At 50.3% G+C, this 18,699-nt stretch overlaps 1 protein-coding gene across 1 annotated transcript in view; it reads right to left on the reverse strand.

The window, feature by feature from the left end:
* Positions 1-18,699, reverse strand: part of SHB (SH2 domain containing adaptor protein B) — a 107,630-nt gene that overhangs the window by 14,478 nt on the left and 74,453 nt on the right. The window contains exon 7 of the mRNA XM_021709848.1: positions 15,196-15,315. Coding sequence (XP_021565523.1) covers positions 15,196-15,315 — 120 coding nt within the window. The remainder of the gene's footprint in view (positions 1-15,195; positions 15,316-18,699) is intronic.

The raw sequence follows: 18,699 nt of genomic DNA on the forward strand, positions 1-18,699 counted from the left end.
CTTCCCAGCTTTCCTCAGGGGACCAAATCTCCTGTCCTTTCCAATCCTGGTGACCTGCTGCCCATACCCCAGCGGTCACTATTGTTCACAGAGTGGAAGCCTGCAACTGAACAGTGTCCCTGGTGGGTCTGTCCGGCTTGGCTGTCAGGCCTACTGTTTGGATATAACTCCACCACAGCTCCACTCCTGAGTCTCCACTGAATTCATTCTTGGGGTTTGCAGACTTCGGATCCACCTCTCTTCTACCACCTCCTAAGTCCTAAAGGACAGGATCTTACTGACATGCAAGTATCACCAAGTACAGACAAAATTCACCTCATGAGCAAACAAAAAAGGGATGGGGTTCAGGGAATTAAGATGCAAAAAGTCGACTGGCTTTGGCCATACTTGGAAGATTTAGAAGTGTAATTTCGAAAGGTCACTGTGAGCTCCTAGCAGTATGAGCTCTGGAGGGTAAATCGTCTCATGTTGGACATTCATTCTGGCAGTTTCTTGACAACCTCTTTCCACAGGGTGGAGAATTTTCTCAAAATTAAATCCCCGGCTCTTTGCTCCCTAATGAGATTGATTTCTGCCTTGATACACAACAAGGCTTTCATTTTATTATTTGGCCAGGGCTTGACCACATTAATTACAGTTTTTTTTTTTCCCAGCATGGCTGCAAGTAATTGAGTTCCACAAAGTTACTTACTATCGAAACAGATTGCTTTTTTGTGAGACCTCACCTCTACAATAAATCAAAAAATTAGCCGGGCGTGGTAGCGCGCGCCTGTAGTTCCAGCTACTTGGAAGGCTGAGGTGAGGCGGAAGGATCGCTGGAGCCCAGCAGGTTGAGGCTGCGGTGGCCGGGAGCGGCCACTGCACTCTAGTCTGGGTGACAGAGCGAGACTCCAACTCAAAAAAAAAAAGTGCAGCTCCTTCAAAAGTAAAACAGTCAACCCTAGCTTCTTCACAATGTTTTTGGTTAAGATTAGAACAATTTAGGACAGGAAAAGGTGTTTTCCTAGCCTGAAAATCTGAACTCAACAGGGGGTTATGCTGATGTTTGGAGACTCTTGAGTTTGAAATTTTGGTTCCCAGATCACACCACTTCCTATGTTTGCTGCCTTGGTGCTTTTACCCTCCAGGTGTCAGAATCCTGTACTGCCCCAAGTTTCTGATCATTGTTACTGGCGTCATTCTTCCTGCCTCAGAGGACGCTCTGCAGAAGCCTCTGCAAAACAATTCCTAACACTGGGTACATCAGTGGCTGCCAAAAGCTTGCCCGGTACCATGCAAATATGATTCTCCCTGGGAGGCTGTGTTCAGCCTAAGTGGGGCCCATGCCTTCAGTGTCAAGGGGAAATAATGGGGACACAGCTCACTCTTATGGCAAGCCTGGAGGCCGCAGGAATTATGGGAAGGATGCAGGGCTGGGATGCAGAGTACGGGCAGGGCCACAAGTAAGCTCCTTGTCCCTCTGAGCCCCTTTCCTTGAAGGTGAAGTGGGGTTGCTGTGGGGGCTGAAGAGCTGACCAGGACTTCAGAAGTCACAAGACACATCCCAACCATAATCTCACTTATGCTTCACAATGATCCTGAGGCATACAGACTTTTACTATCCTCACTGTTCAGACGCAGACTGAGGTTGCGTAGCTAGTAAGGAACAGAATTGAGATTTGAAACAGGAAGGCTTCTGGCTTCAGGTGGTCCACCTTCTTAGCCAACACTGTATGGTCTCTCTCTCTACTGATTCAATTAAAGTACTTCAAATAACCAAGGCACAGAGAAGTCATAAAGAAAAACTCGAGACAGAGTTAAGACCAGAACCAGGTTTCCTAGCTCCATAGCCAATGAGCTTCCTGCTCTGCCTCATTAAAAAACCAACAAACAAATAAACAAAAACCATCAAGAGAGCGAGGAGACAGCCCACAGAATAGGAAAAAATATTTGCCAACAGTATATCTAACAAAGGCCTAACATCCAGGATCTGTAAGTAAGTAAAACATGCCAAATGAAAAAAAAAAAAAGCAGACCATTCTATTACAAAGTGGGCAAAAGATATGAATAGACACTTCTCAAAAAGAGACATATGAGCAGCCAACAGATACATAAACATGCTCAACCTCACTAATCATCAAAGAAATGCAAATTAAAAACACACTGAGCTACCACATAATTCTAGTCAGAATGGCCAACAGCAATAACTCAAAAAAGAACAGATGCCGGAGAGGATGCAAGGCACATTTACACTGTTGGTGGGAGTGTAAACTCATACAACCTCTGTGGAAAACAGTGTGGTGACTCCTGAAAAAGAATCTAAAAATCAACCTTCCATATGACCTAGCAATCCCCCTTCTGGGAATATACCCAGAGGAACTTACATCATTGTATAAAAAAGGTATCTGTATAGTACACACATGTTTATTGCAGTATTATTCACAATAGCAAAAGCATGGAACCAACCATGCTGCCCATCGAAAGTAGACTGGGTTAAAAAAAAGTGGTACATATACACAGTGGAATATTACAGTTATAAAGAAGATAAAATTATGGACTCTGCAGCAACTTGGATGGATTTAGAGTCTATACTACTCAGCAATCTATCACAGAAACAAAGAACTGAGTACCACATATTCTCACTCATAAGTGGACCCTGTACATTTATCATAACACTGTAAGAAAGGGATTGGCAGTAGTGGGAAACTGCCAGGGTAGGGGGAGCACACAACATCAATAAAGCTATGTTATCTCAAATCAGGTGTAACAGGGACCAAAGGGAGGCCCAAACTTTACTTGATAATGACCACTTGTATACCCAATCCTAAATTGTACCCAACACCTTAAAAAAAAAAAAAAAACCTCTATTATAAAACATTCATTGTTGAAAATCTAGAAAACACAAATAAAAAGAAAGCAAAAATCTGCCATTTGTCACTCCCAGATTGCTGTTAATGACAATTTGGCATAGTGTCTTCCTGTATTTTTCATATACACACACACTACATGTATCTATATATAATATAGGTAATTATATATGTAATGTGTATTTCTCTATATAAGAAAATATATATAATTTAGGTATATAATATATACTTATATATTAATATATGTATATAATATAACATAAATATATAAAATATAAGAAAATTAATTTTGTAACCTGATTTTTATTACAATCATGGCTCATTTTGAATACAGTGATCAGTTTTTTCTCCTGAATATAATCTCCAAAAGTTTCCCAAGTACCTACTATGTGCCAGGCCCTCTGGTGGTGGTAAGACAGAAAGACACATTCCTGAAGGAACCCCCAGTCACAAAAGGTACCTAGTACATGCCAAATCATTTCAGACTATGACCCTGAGCGTCAAGGTTGGCAGCCTAAGCTGTTAGAGGGCAAATGTAGAGAGCAGGGTCCCCAAGTTTATGCACCCCAGTTTTTTTCAGTTTTTACTGCCAGACAATTTCTAAAAGAGCTTTATGCACCCAAATTTTAACCTGAAAACGAACACTGGTAACATTTCACAAAACAGAGAGGGGCCTTCTCAATTCCAAGGGAAAGCTGAACAGCTGGTCACCCCAGCCATGGTGGGATCATAGGGAGAAAGGACACTGCAGAGGTCTCTTCCCTAATCTGAAACCTAAACATCCTTGTATTTGCTGTTGCTTCCCTGATAAATTATTTCCCCAGTTTTCTCCTCTCTCAAAAATCTCATTTATCCTGAGGCCATGCTCAACTGCCACCTCTTCCAGGAAGTCTTTCAAGATACCCTCAGTCAGACTTACTTTCTCCCTCACTCCTTTGCCACACTTCAGTCCATCACAGTGCTCACCTACTTCGTTGTCTAGACTGTGAGCTTAGAGTATGATGTGTCTTTGTCTCCCCACCCAGCTGATGGCCGGTGCAGCTAGAAGTTTAGTAGTGAGAGCCATGCTGAGGACCTGTCTGTAAGCCCTACCATGAAAGTCTGTGCTGAGAATGTGGTAGGCTGATCCCCAAGCTGCTTGGGGCCAGAAACAGCATGAGCATGTAGATTTTCAAAGGGAAACAGCAAAAAACTGAAAATAAAAAAATGGTTTTAATTAAGGCATTTCTAGTAAGCGGGCTTTGCCAAACCCAGTTGTTTCTGATGTTCCTCTTGGGGAAAATAACCTTAAAAAAGAAAAAGAAAAAATAAAAAACACAGCAAAGCGTTATTAAAAGTGGCAGAAAACACCCGTGCTGGAAGGAGGCTGGAGGCTGCTCACATGGGAACTTCCCAGGGAAGAATGGGTGCGAGACATTGAGACCCAGCGGAGGACAGTGGTGTGTGTGTGCTGAGTGTGCCCACACATGGCAAGGCAGCATTTTACAGCTTTAGCGTTTGAACTGCAGGAGGGAAGATGAGGGTTATAAAATCTGACATCTGATTTTATAAATCTGCCTCAAATACCGAGGATGTCTGTGGAGAGAATGAGAGAAGAAAATATGATGCTTATGAGGCTCAGAATAGTAATGACCTTGGGGTGGGAGCTGGGACATCTCGGAGGGTCTGCCAACAACTTGCCGCAGGACCCAGGAAGATCCTTTTCCCTTCCTGCACCTCGGTTTTTCCCATCTGAAAGCCAGGGTCTTGACCCAGAAGATTCAAGTTCCTTCTAGCTCTAACTGCCTGAAGGTCTGTGGAACAGTCAAACGCTGCCTTTGACACTGGGAGTTGACCATATTGAGTTAGTTGCTTCAAGCCCTGCCAAAAGCCCCTGGAGGAGGGGGCGGGCAATCATTATTTACTCACTTACAAGCAAAATAAAGCCCTGCATCACACATGCATTCCTGGAGTTGGCACAGACTCTGCAAATAACCCTACCTGCATCTGTACGGCCTTTCAGAGCTGACTGAAGCTTCCACTTTGCAAACCTGGGCCTTGGGGATGAGAGGTTTATGGGCATGAAGTGTCTCACTGGTGACCCCCTGGCTGCTGGAAGTGGTGGGATTTGGGCTCTGGTAACCCAGCTCTTGGTCATACCCTTCTTCTCTGTGTAGCCTTTTGCTGACGGCTGATAGGAGGGCAGTCACTGTCCTTGTGGCCTATCCCTGCAGCACCTTCCCCCAAGTCCCCAACCAATCCATTCCCAGATGGCTTCTGCAGAAATATTGTTAAATAATTCACATTAACAAGATGTTAAAAATATGATTGGAAAGAAATGTTTTTCTCATTTGGAGGGACCACCCAGTGCCTCAGAAGGCAACTGTCCCAGGGCACGAGAGGTTTCCTGGAGACGGGTGGGCAGTTGGAATGCCTCCCCGGCAGCTGAGCTGCACAGGCAGATTTATGCGGGCTGATATGAGATAATTAAAAACCGGCTGGAAATGTAATCGGGGTTGCTCTGGCGCTGGTGAGGACCAGGAGCTCTCGGGAAAACAAAGAGCAACGCTGCACGCCTGGCTGGAGGGGAGATGGGGTGGGTCAGGGAGGGAACCATAGCTGTCAACGGGTACAGTGGGCACCACCAGGCTGGAGGGTGCACTGGACTGTAGACTGGCAGAGCGAGGCAAAATGGAGGGGGGCTCCTCTTGCCCTGGGTTTTGGGCAGTGGTGGGCAGAGGGGAACTGAGTTAGGGGGAGTATGTTTTCCTGGGTCTCTTTCAGGTTGAGGGTACAGCCAGCGGTGCCACCTCCCACCCAGCGCTGAGAAACCTGATGTGGCCCCTGGTCCTCGCTTCCTCCCCTCATCAATTCTACCACACATGCTTCCCCTTTCTACTCCCAACACTAGTCCTTCACTCCTGGTCTGTAACACACCCAGGGCCAGACGGGGCTTCTGAAAACCTGTCTCTCTTCAGCTACGGAGACCACCACTGGCCCTTCCAAGCTGGCCTCAGCCTCCATCTCTGCTACCAGATGCTCCTAGTTTCAGCCCAGCACTGGATAGAAACGGAGAATTTCCAAGCTTCACTGGGGCAAATGGCGGAGAGGGGTCGAGAAACAACAGTAGTTTGGGAGTTGGGGAGACTCTGCCTTTGCCCTTCCCTAGCCACAGGGTCTTGGACAGGTACCTAAACCACTCTGAGCCTCAGTTTCCTCCTCTGTACAGTGGGAGCAATGAGTTGTGCTTTCTTCATGGCTGCTTGAGGGCTGGCCCAGACTCCCCCAGTTGGGCCATGCTTCCTGACGCTGTCAGCCTAGAAACAGACAGAATCAACCCCTCTGTTTTCAGACTCCTATAGGCTGTGGGAAGGGCTTTTAGGTCCCTGAGCCTTTTGCATGTCACCACTGCCTGGGGAAAAGTGCCAGGAAATGCCCGGTGAGGCTCATGTTCCTGGGTTCTGCTCAGAAAATCCAGCTTAGATCCTGGTCTCCACTGTCCAGAGACTTGCTTGGGCCCTGGCTGGGTTTCTCAGGCACTGCTGGAGAGGAAGGAGGTTGTTTCTGTTCAGAGAGATCCCACAGGGCAGAAAGAAGGCATCGGGCTGTGTTAAAATCCCAGTTCTCTACTCATTAGCTGTGCCATAATGTGAACTCCAGTTTCTGCATTTGTAAAAGTAGAGGTGACAATTTCCACCTTTCTTACTATGACAGTGGGAAAACTGGATACTCCAACATATCAGTTCTGACATGCAGTACCTCACGAACACATTCCAGCAACCCAGAATGGCTGGAAGGGCAGGGCTTTCACCTGTTTACTGGAGAGTTAACCAAGGGCTCAGAGAACAAGGAGAACTCAGTCTGGGGTCTGTCTGAACTCCTCAGAAAGGAGCAGTGCAAATCATGGTGACCGGTCTGGGGTCCCACAGTGAGTCAGAAGTGGAGCCAAGATTTGAACCCAGGTCTCCTAGGCACCAAGCCCAGGACTTTTTCCACACTCCCCAGTCCCATACCAGAATCATCAAAGCACCAGGCATGAGAGGTGCCGTTCTAAAGGCGAGGGCAGCATTCTTGGAAAAAGTCTTGTTGCCAGGAGGGCACATTTTCTCAGTAACTGTGAATAAAGGGAAGCATCCTCCAATGTTTCTCACAGTGTCCTCTCACTCCGCAAGGCATCTAAACATGCTGAAGTTCAGGGTTCCCATTTAGTCCCATGCAGAGAGCATTTGAGCAGTCTTTGTTTTACCTACAGCAGCAGCTCCTAATTGTGGCATTTCCTCTCAGCCTTTTAGAAGGAAGAAACACGAAGCACACTCGTTGAGCAGAAAGTTCATTTTCCTCCACCAGCCCGAAAGGACACAAAATCCTCCATGTACTAAGAACAGAGGCATACCCGTGCCATGCCTGGCCCCAGAGCATACCAGGAAAGCCAGAAGGCAGGCAAGCCTCTTCCTCCCTCTGAGCCTCATTTTCTCACTTGTACAGAGTACGGGACCAGGAGATCTAAAGGTCTTTTTCTGTTTCCCAAGTCTCAAGGTTTCTGCTCAGTATAATCCAGAGCTGCTGCCAATGTGCTTTCCCGAGATACTGAGGGGACCAGCCCATGATGTCTGAAGACGTGGCAGGGGAGGTGGAGGGGCAGCAGGAAGCTGAGGAGGACACAAGGGAATGCTTGTTCAGGTGGTCATCATCTCCAGCTCCTGACAAGGACCTGGGCGATCAGAGAAGTAACTCATCCATGGTCACACAGTGAGGAAGAGGGTAGACTGGATTTGACTTTAGCTTGGTGAGATTCCCGAGGTTAATTTTTCCTAATTGGGGCTACGGAGACTTAGAATCCCCTCACTGTAAAGAAGAGTTGATGTAGGCACAGATGGAAACTTCTAAACTGAACTCAGACAATCTGCAAGGCTCTGGGCCACACGGCTTTTCTCCAATAACCTATGGCTCTCCAAGGCTATAAGGAAGACAGCAGAGCTACCACTGACTGAGCACTTGCCACACACTGGGTACATGTTAAACATTCCACAGATATTGTCTCTTTGTTAAAAATTTTTTTTCTTGCAGAGATGAGGTCTTGCTATGTTGTCTAGGCTGGTCTCCTGGGCTCAAACAATCCTCTGGTCTTGGGCTCCCAAAGTGCTGGGGATTACAGGTGTGAGCCACTATACCTGGCTGTGTCTCATCCTTAATACACCATGAAGTCCATTTTACTGATGAGAAAAATCGAGGTTGAGACATTAAATCCTTTTGCCCAAGACCATCCTGCTGGTACACAGAGCTGGGTTTCATGAGCCCAAGCCAAACGAACTCAGAATTGGTGTCTTCAGTGCTGTGCAGAGCTTTCTCTTTGGGGAAGGGGAAGGGGAATTGGAAGGGTGTTGGTTACAGGGTAAACTGGAAACTGTAACAGGAAAGCAGAAGACTTTCTCCATTCCTGGGGTGCTGCCCCTCAGCATGGACAGCTCCTTACCCTGCCCATCCCCACCTGCCTCAATCTTCCTCCTTCGCCAAGGAGCAAGTCAAAGGCTCCATTCCCCCAGCCAGGGCAAACCACTCCCTCGCTCGGGCCCTCCACCACCCACTCTGTGACAGCAACTGCTGCCACTGTCTGCCTGGAAACACAGTCAGCCACCCGTGCCAGTCCGCCTGGCCCCACTTCTCTTTTTTGTCACCTCCCCCATCCCCCACCCACCTGGCAGCTCAGAGGCATGACGTCAGAGGATCACAGGGCACGGAACTCAGGGCCCTGTGATCACAGCACTCAGGGCCCTGTGATCACAGCTGGGCAACGTGGGGGTTCCGAGGTGAGCAGCAGCTGTTTCTGAGCTACACATCCCTGCCCTCTCTGAAGGTCTCCCTAAGAGGTTTCATCACCCCTCAGGCACCAGGCTGTGGAAGAGGGCAACCAGTGCCTGCAGCCCGACTGCCGCCCAGGTGTTCTGGGGCTGTGCAGGGAACTCAATAACCACCAACGAGGCTCGGCTATGGCCTTGCATGGACCACACTGGTGGCTCACGGACGGGAGAAGGTAGCCACCAGGGAGCTAAGCATTTGGGGCCTCAGATGTTGACCCCACAAGGTGATGCTCAGACGGCAGAGGGAAGTCAGTCTTGCTCCCTGCTGATAGATGAAGGGCAAGCAGCCTCTCATCCCCCCACCCCTCTGCAAACCTTTATTATTTCTTGCTCCTGGCTGTCAGCAGCAACAAACTAAGATTAATCACTCGCCTGCCTAGACCCACACGTGCCTACTGTTTGAGAACTCTCTCCTTTGCTATATTAATCAACGAGGGGAGAGATGGAAGAAAAACCACCCCAAGTGTAATGTGCCCCTAGAGCCTCCCAGTTCTTCCTGGCCCCATACACCTACCCATCCTCCCCTGGACCCCAGGAGGCCCTTGCGGGGTGAAGACTGAGTACCCGTAGTCAACACACACCCGGTCACTCCAGGCAGGATACAAATAGTCATCATTAAGAATCTGAAGGACAGGGGGTATGCTCTTCATAAGTGCCCTGTCCCCTCCTCCCTCCTCCTCCCCTACCTGCAGAAGGCGATGGGGCCTTCCCACCATCCTTGGACGGAGGGGTAACTGGTCTGATCATGGAACCCTTAAAGTGGAAGCAAGTTTGCTGATCAACCTCAGATCCTTATTTTATAGATGCAAATGACGAAGACACTTGCCCAAGCCATCTAAGCTTAGCAGGGACAGCCTGGACTCACCCCCAGTGCCCTGTCCACTCTGCTGCTGCCATGGCGGTTTCTAAAGGCTCTGGAAAAGTTGGGAGGAGCAGAGACTAGCATCAACAGAGCCCTGCTGTGTGCCAGCGCTGTGTGCAGCTCAGTCAACAGCTGGCACTGCATGGGGCAGAGCTCATGGGGGCCGAGGACACACTGAATGACCAAGTGTTGTGCATGATGGAAACCGGCCAGATCCCAGAGGCGTCTCCTGAGGTGACTCTGGGACACTTGTAAGATGCAAGGCTATCTGCCTTCAGGGATGTGAAAGCCAAAGGTCACATGGTGAGGACTCTACAGGGCTGCTTTCCTCACTGGGGTTGGGACTTTCACCACATTAACAGAGCAGGGCTGGGCTCTGTTAAAACAGCAGCGGCCTCATTGGCTGTTGCTTCCTGCCCAGGGCTCAAAAGTGCCACTCTGTGCCCCCACTCAGGATGGACCACACAGGCCCCCTGTCCCTGCCTTGCAGGACCTGAGGCCCCATTACCTTGCTTCCCTGCACCCTGCCCCTATCCCCTGCTGCAAAGTCTTTGAAGTCCTATTTCCCTCACCTTGTCCAGATTCCTTTGCAAAAAACTCATCAAACCAGAAGTCTCGGGAAGAATTCACAGGTCAAAGTGCCTGAAGAACCCTTTTACTGAGATGGTTCAAGGCTTTTCATCCCTTTTCTCCACTGCTTGCCTTTCCAGAGAGAGGAAACTGCTGAGAGTTTGATTATCTTCTTGCCGATTTCTCAAGCTCAACCCTTTGCTTCCTGAGTCTGGAATGAGTGTACCACGGGCTAGTGGTGGGTGCTGGGTCAGTGCGTTGGCCGGCAGCCAAGAATGAGAGTTCAGCAGGCAGGGTGTAAGGGAAGTGTTCAAAAGTATAGGTAGGATCTCTGAAGATAGCTCTGCCAGTGGGGGCACCTGCCATGGAAGAGGCCCTGAGACATAATGGGGTGGGGCATGCAGGCACCACCTTGGATCCCGACAAGTGCAGGGAGTGAGGGTGGGAGGCAGATGGGTGGCAGCTTGGGTTGGTCCAGGGATCTGCCTGATCCTCATGGTAGGAAGCCGTTGCTATCGCTATGGTCAATGTCATCAACTGCCAGTGCTTCAGGTTAACTATGAATCCCTTGGGGGGGGGTTTCAGTTTCCCCACTCATAAAGTAGAGGAATTGGACTAGAAGGGCCTCAAAGCTACCTCCAGGTCTGACATCTGAAGACCTTGTCACCGAATGTGAGGAGTGCTTGGAAGGGGGTGGAAGTGCCTCCTTCAGATCATTCAGCTTCCTCTACCCTAAGATGAGGAAGAGGATGGTAACTTCTGTTCGAGAGCAGGGCCTCTGTGAATAGAACCTGCACACCAGGGGCCCCATCACTGAGAAATGCATCTCAACTCTTCTGGGAGGCACCCAAGACCTGTTGAGTCCCTCCTGCACCTTCATGGCTCTGCCTGGGCTGTTCTTCTGCTGATGCCCTGCTGGCCGTCCCTGCTTGGAGATCGCTACCTTCTCTTTAAGGCTCAAGTGCAGCCTTCTCCCTGTAGCTTCTCCTGACCTCTGTGACAGGGACTGCCCATCCACCTGCCAACTCTGGGCTCCTGAGACCCCCTGTGCAGACCTGCATGCAATAAGGCACAGGCTGAACTGGCCAGGTGGTGAGCCCCTGGAGCCTGGGCCTGGCTGTTCTCACCTTGGCGCTCTCTCTAATGTCCAGCCCAGTGCCTGGTACAGAGGACTCTGATTAATATACCTGTGGAAGGAAGAAGGGTCGGGTAGAGGGCCTGTCCTGAGGCTACACTCCCCAGATCCTCCCTCCACCATAGAATTACCCTCGTTGGCAGCCAAAGCTCATATGAAGATGGCCAGAGGTGAGACCAGCATAGCTGGAATTCCGATGTCAATTTGCACCACACTCCTGATGGTGTCAGGAATGCCATTCCCCACCCGCTCCCGCTAGGCAGGCCTGAGTATCTGAGAGATCATGCACTTTACTTGGTGGCTGGCAAAACTGGTGCCCGCCCCAAGTAGCCGGGACACTCAGTACCAGGGTCGTTCTACTTGCAGTTGAGGTAATTAATGCCAGGATGTTGCTCCCTGATTGGCAGCTGGACTGGTCATCAGAAACTGGGGCTGCTCTTGGAAGCAAGCCCACCTCCAGTCCTAGCTCCCGGGTTGCCTGGCTCAGATAAAGGATGGCCTAGCCCAGCCTATCTCCTTAATTCTGGGCTTCTTCAAGGGAAAACTGACCAAGTGAGATAATCCCTCTGGTCTTTGGGGATGGTGATTTAATGGCTCTAGATCAGCATGCAAAACTAAGCCTTCCACACTTCAGCCCCCTTAGGCACAGTTACCCAAACTAAAATTCTTAATAATCAGATTCACCAGGAAGGGTGCAGGAAGATAGATTCTGGGTCTTGAAAACAGAGGCTACTGGGCTATCTCCTCTAGTCTCCCTCCTCCTCTTCCCCTGGCCTGGAAGGTACAGGTGATCCAGCCAGAGCACCCCAAGCACAAAGAGGGGGCTAAGTCCACAAAGGGGGATATTTGGGGACTCAGTTCTTAGGAGATCAAAGCCTAACTCCTCACTGGACAGATGTGGATGCTAAGACCCAGAGAGGGGAAGGAGCTTGCCTAAGGTCACCAGCAAGCAATGAGTAATGGTAAGCAGGATTCTTGTCCAGAATTTTGGACAACAGGTCCTTACCATGGCTCTTAAAAGTGGACTTCAAACAAACCACAGAGCTGACCCCAGGAAGTAGGGGCAGGGTGGGAATAACACAAGACAACATTTACACAGCACTAGCTGGGCTGGAGACATGTAAGCAGGTCACTGTCATCCTCACTGCACGAATGGGAAAACCGAGGCTTAGATGGTGTGACTGGCCAAGGCCACAAAGCCTTGATGGGGAAAGCCAGGTATGAGGTTCATTTACTGCTTTCTCCATTTGTGAGCCATGTCCTCTGAACTACACGCCTATACTGTGAGAACAGAAGCAAGGTGTTGTCCTTCCCTCCAGGGTGGGCCTACTTTTTTTTTTTTTTTTAAAGAGACAGGGTCTTACTGTGACTCAGGCTGGAAAGCAGTGGTGCAATCATAGCTCACTGTGGCCTCGAACTCCTGGCCTGAAGTGTTCCTCCTGCCTCAGACTCTTGAGTAGCTGGGATTAAGAGTGGTTCTACTATGGCATATATCAGGGATGAGACAGGATGATGCGCTTGGTCCTCTGAGATGTACATAAGGTGGCATTAGGGCCTATGTTTATAACTGAGGGAGCATTGCACAGGGGACTAAGAAATGCATTCTGCAGAATATAACTTGAGCAATTACTTCTGTGACCGGTCCCAGGTTCCTCCTGTGCTCTCTCAGTGACACCTCAGCCCTGGTACATCCTGGGTACATCAGTAGGCGGCTATTCCCTTGCAGGCAGGGCTGTGTCAAGAGTCACCACAGGGCCCCAGAGCCAGTCCGGTGCCCCCAGTTCGGGGATCAGCACTTCGAGGAGGAATGACCAGGCTTGGCACCGGGTGCTCTGTCCCATCCTCCTCTGTATATTTCATCAGTCCTTTCATGGAGGTCCTTCTGGGCCAGGAGGAATAAGCTACACTGAGGAACTCAGAGACTGACAGGGAGAGGGACAGAGTGACAACCCGGCATGACTAGTGCCCTGAGAAAGCATGGGGGGGGGGGCAGGCTGGTGACATGTGAGTCCCATTGCTGATGTCACCTGCTTCCTTTGCCTTTTGCAGTCCAGAGGAATGCAATTCACCTTGATGAGGGAAGGTGGAGGTCAGGAAGCCCCGCTCCCAGGCTCCTGGGCTGCGTGGGGCAGTGACTCAAGGCCTGGCCCTGTCAGCACGCTCAGTGGTATGCACGCTGCCCCACCGCTGCCCTCTCCTCAATCCAATTACACTTCTCTGGCTTTGGCAGGCCCCAGTCAAGACTCCCAGCCCAGCTGTAGTTTAGCATATTGAATTTCTTCAGCTGCCACAATTGACCCACTTCTTTAAGCCATCAGGTCTGATGGCAGTGAAGTGCACAGGCACCAGCAGCTCCGAGAACAGCAAGGGTCCTACTTCTTATTTGTCCTGAGTGTCTTCCCAGCTGGCTAGAAATTCCCTCTACATCTTCCCTGGTCAGGTGGTGGTCCAGCCTCTGGTCTTATACCCTCAGTAGCAAAAGGCTCAGTACCTCAAAGAAGCTTGGCTAGCTCTAATTCTTGATCAGCTCTGGCTGTTAGCAAACTTTTTCCCTTACAGAGCTGGAATCTGTCTACCCGTAGTCTGCCCATAGCTTCCCATCTGCACTTCTGCTCCCTCTGCCCTGACAGTCCTTGAGAGATGTGTGGTCTCTGTCACATGTCCACATACCCTCCCTTCACCAGGAGGACTCCCAGAGCCTCTGCATCTTGCCCAGCCTCTGTCCCAGCCTGCTGCCTTCCTGAGCCTGCAGTTTGTCACTGGCCCTCCCTCTCAGGACACAGCTTGGAAGACCAGGTGGGCTCAGTCCTGAGAAGAGAGCACAGGCCAGTCTCACCTACCTTGGCTGCAGTGATACCCCTGTCTACAAGGCTGGCATGTATGCAGGCTCTCTTAACAGCTGCATTCCAACAGGCCCGCTCTCCGTCACACAGCCTCCAATATGGTGGATGGGACAGAGAGAAAGTCAGGCAGAAAACTTCACTGCTTCTAGGGGAACTCAGAGACTGACAGGGAGGGGGACAGAGTGACAACCCAGCAGGACCAGTGCCCTGAGGGAGGTCTGTGTGGGCTGTAGAGCCTCAGTTTATACACAAATTATGTCACTAGGTATCCTTAGCAAATCCCTTCTTTCTCTAGGCCTCATTTTCCTATCTGTAAAATGGATTTAGATAATCTCTTGGGTTCCACCAGCAATAGCACTGAATGATGGGGCACACAACTAAAAAAAAAAATTTTCTTATTTCTGGGCCTGCTCATCCTGACCAGAGTGGTTCATGGATCATAAAAAACTGACAGTTTACAAAGTAGCCACAGGCAATAACACCAGCTTTTCCCAGTATTCCTCCTAACCTTTGTGAGACACATAAAAATCAGACCTACCCTAGCTGAAATCTAGAATGTAAGGAAAAGGTTGTTTTCACAGAGGCAGTGTGGCACTGTGGAGGGTCACCAGGCTGGTCACGAGTCCTGGCCCTGCCACTCAGCCAGCTGCTTGACTTTGGGTCAGCCACATTCCCCTCTGTGAGCCTCAGTTTCCTCATCTGCAAATTGGGAATGATATGTTCTTCACCCAAAGACTGCTGTGAGGTTTGAGAGAGGGATGCAGTATGCTAAGAGCTTCGTACGGTCCCTCGCTCGCAGCAGATGCGAAAGTTATTCTTGGTTAGTTAATATAAATCCTAGAAAGAGGCCCCTCCTCTTCTGGGAAGGCAGCAATGGCACACACAAAAATTCCTGTCTCCTGGGAGAACAGGATCAAACTGAAAAACCAAGGCTTGAAATAACTTGTGCTGGCAAGTTTCTGGGGGGCAGGAGATAGACAGTGAGGAAGTAGGGAGGATTTTGAGGGACACTGGCAGGGCTTTCTGCCACAGATGCAGAGGGTGAGCCATGCTTAGTTGAGGCTGCGGGGGATGGCTGGAGGCGCATGCGAGCTGTACTCACTTCAGGGAGAGGGAGTAGTCATGCTTGCTGGTCTGGCTGTTTCGGACAAGGTAGCTACACTCCTTGCAGAGTCGCAGCAGGTTCTCGGCGTCTCCTCTGCTGATGGCTCCGTGATACCATCTGGGAAAAGGGCAGAGATTGGTCAGAGCCTAGTGTGGATAGGACCACCACAGGTCTGATACCCTAAGGGAAGGCTGGCGCCCTCAGAGGCCTCTGGGCTCTAAGGGAGGCATACCCTGGTTCATTCATTCAGTAGGTATCTACCAACTGCCTGTTGCTGCCAGGTCTTGGGGAGAGAACAGTGAACAAAATTCTATCTCCTTCCATAGGAAGCCTACACTTTTGTGCAGGGAGCCAGGCTGCTCCAGCAATCATAGAGCCTACGGTGTGGTGACAGGAGCTACCACATGAAATGGTGCAGGGTCATGTGGCTAGGGCCCGATGGTGGGTGGATTAGTATTTCAGGCCAGATGGCCAGGGAAGGCCTCTGGAAGGTGACTTGCAGGAGGCAAGGTAGACAGAGGGTGGCAAAGGAAGGCCCAAATCAGGAGGCCACCTGGTGTGTTCTGTAAACAGCCAGAGGCCAGCATGAGGAAGGAAGGGGTAGGAGTGGGCAACAGGTTTCAAGGTGGGGCTGGGCTCAGGGACCTTTCTCGGAGCCATTACAAGGTAATGATAGAAAGGCCATGCTCTGACTCAGTGACATGTACAGGTAAGTGAATGGTGGGCCTAGGGTGGCCACACACTCCTGCCACTGGTTGGGCATGTAGGAATCCCAGTGTTGCCATTTCTAGACATCACACATAATGGAGGTGGGCGGAGGAATCTGAAGGAACGGGGCACAGTATAGAAGGTTTGACTAACCTCCCATCTGCCGTCACAGGGGGAAAAGGGGAACACTGATTTTCATGACTGGAAATGCTGAAGGTTCAATATTAGCAGAAGAGGAAAGGTCCTCACTGACTGTAAGTGGGCATACTCAAAACACATTTCCGTTGATGTGATGGTGTCTGAGGGGCAGGGGTGGTGGAAGGAGTGAGATTCACAGCCAGAAGGAAAAGCAGACATGCCAGGGGAGCAGTGGCGTGGATGCCACCCCAAATGCTCTGGCTCATCCCAAATGGTGGCTCTGCCACTCATGAGGACAAACCATTAACCTGACTGAGCCTCAGCTTGCTGTGCAGTGATAGTGAGGGTTACATCAGTCCCTCCTGATGTTGTGAGGATGAAACAAGGGAACCCATAGGAAGGTCTCTGGCAGAGCCTGGTGTAGGATGAGTCTCATCAATGACAGCTGCGAGCACCAGCAGAAAGACACTGTCCTCACAGGTCGTGCAGGTAACAACCCACCTATGAGGACTGTGGACTCCTGCCTGTTCAGAGGTGGCATTTTAAATTTTCGGTGTGAGTAGGGGTGCCTCCTGATGCCTGCCTCAGAGGGCCTGCAAAGGTGCCTCTGAGAGTTCTATCACTGACATTTGGCTTGGAGAAAACTTGTTGTCTGGTCCCTGCACTTCTTGTCATTTATGAGGCTGTGCTCTCCACAGCAGCCATGGCTGTGACGAAGTTATGATCCTACCAAAAAAAAAAAATCAAGTTTAGAAAGTCAAGAACTGGAGAGTAGATGTGGCTGCCCCTATCCAATGGAATGTGTCTGAGCCGCTGACCATTCAGGAGGCCACGGAGCTGGACATCTGGAGCAGGGACACCCCAAGGGAGGAGGTGGGTGGGGGTCGTGTTGACCACAGGCCGCCTTCCCTTCTAAAGTTAGAAATAAACATAAGGAGGAACGTGAAAGATGCACGAGCTGCCAAAATTAAAACATTTCCAGAGACACAAAGGCCCATGTTATGCCTTAGAAAGAAGGCATGGCTGGCAGAGACAGGAGACACAGACAAAGACGGCACTGACTTCAGAAATAAGAGTTAACAGAGTTGGTAAGACTGTCCTCCGGGAGACTTTGCTGTGCAAACACCAACACCCCCCCCATGAGATGACAAGAACATTTTAATAGGAAAATAAATCCTAGCCATTTGAAGTTTGCCCTCAAGGAAAGGCCTGGAAGCCGTCTCTCGGGATGCACAGCCTGCCATCCCCCCCTCCCTGAGCTCAGGAGCAGCCCTGCTCAGGGAGAGGCAGAGGCAGACAGACCTCAGGGGCCTCAGGACCCTGTTTAAGGGTAATCCCTGGTGGTAAACAGGATAAGCCTCTGGTTCCTTCCCTGGCTGCTCCACATAGAGAAACGCAGGGGCTCAGTATCGAGATCAAAGGGAAGACGGGGCAAAGGGCACTGGAACGGGGGAGCTGGGCCAGTGCTAGCCAGTCTGTTGGTGGGAGGCTGCAGACCAGGAGTCAGGTTGGGCTTGGGTGGTCCCGTGGGGGTCTGAGCAGCCCTTGCCTGGACTGAAAAGAGAATCTAGGCAGGAAGCCACTGTGGGGATGTGCTGGGCTTTGTGGGGCTGGCCAATCAGGTCAGAACCAGGGGGATTAGGGAGATTCAGCCTTAGTAGCTCATCCCAGCCAGTGCCCATTAACTCATCCAATATTTACTCACCCTCTACATCCTTGATGTCCTGGGGCTCATGCAGGGAGAGGGAGAGTCAACAGATAAGATACAGGAAATAATTTCAGATAGCAACAAGTGCTATGTACCAATACTCTGATAAGGCAGTGACTGGGGTGAGGGGAGGAGATCGCTTGGGATTGAATGGTCGAGGGAGGCCCCGAGGACATGACCTGTGACCCAAGAACCTGACTCATGAAAAGGATCCAATCACACGAAGAGTCAAAGAAAACACCTCTGCAGAGGGAGCAGCAAGTACAGACATCCTGAGATAGGAAAGAGCTTGGGGTGGCCACAGAGCAGAAAATGGCAAGAATGGCCCAGGCACTGGGATCAGAGGGCGTGGGCGGATGAGGTGGGGCGGGAGGCAGGGCTGGTTACCTGAAGCCCCGAGATTTCATCTGAAGCAAACCCAAGTTTTAAGAGATGTTACTTGCCTTGGACGATCTTACAGAAGATCAGCCATGCTGCCCTGAGGAGGGGTCAGAGGGGATGGGGGAGACAAGTCAGGAGGAGAACACAGTGGTTCAGATGGGAGGCAGCCATGGAGATAAGGAAGGGATGGCTCCTGGCGTATTCTGGAGGGAAAGCTTCAGAACTTGGTGATGCCATGGATGCTGGTGTAAGGTGAAACAAAGGTGTCAAGATGGCCCCAGACTTGTGCCGAAGCCATCGTCAGACAGACATGATGTCATTTATAGAGAAGTGGAAGCTGGGGGAGGAGTACAATTCGGAGCAACCAGGAGACCAGTTTTGAATACGTTAATTTGGCAGTGCCCTCTAGCCAGCTAAGTGGAGGTGCCAGGAGGGCAGCTGGATGTAGGAGGAGGGAGCTCTGGGAGACGCGTGGGCTAGGGTTACGCACCTGTGAGTCATCAACAGGATCCTGGGAGAGATGACCCAGGGAGGGCATGTCATCGTAAATTGAACCCTGGAAAGTC

This window comes from Carlito syrichta, unplaced genomic scaffold, assembly GCF_000164805.1.
Source record: "Carlito syrichta isolate Samal-C Ts95f unplaced genomic scaffold, Tarsius_syrichta-2.0.1 Scaffold287507, whole genome shotgun sequence".
NCBI lineage: Eukaryota > Metazoa > Chordata > Mammalia > Primates > Tarsiidae > Carlito > Carlito syrichta.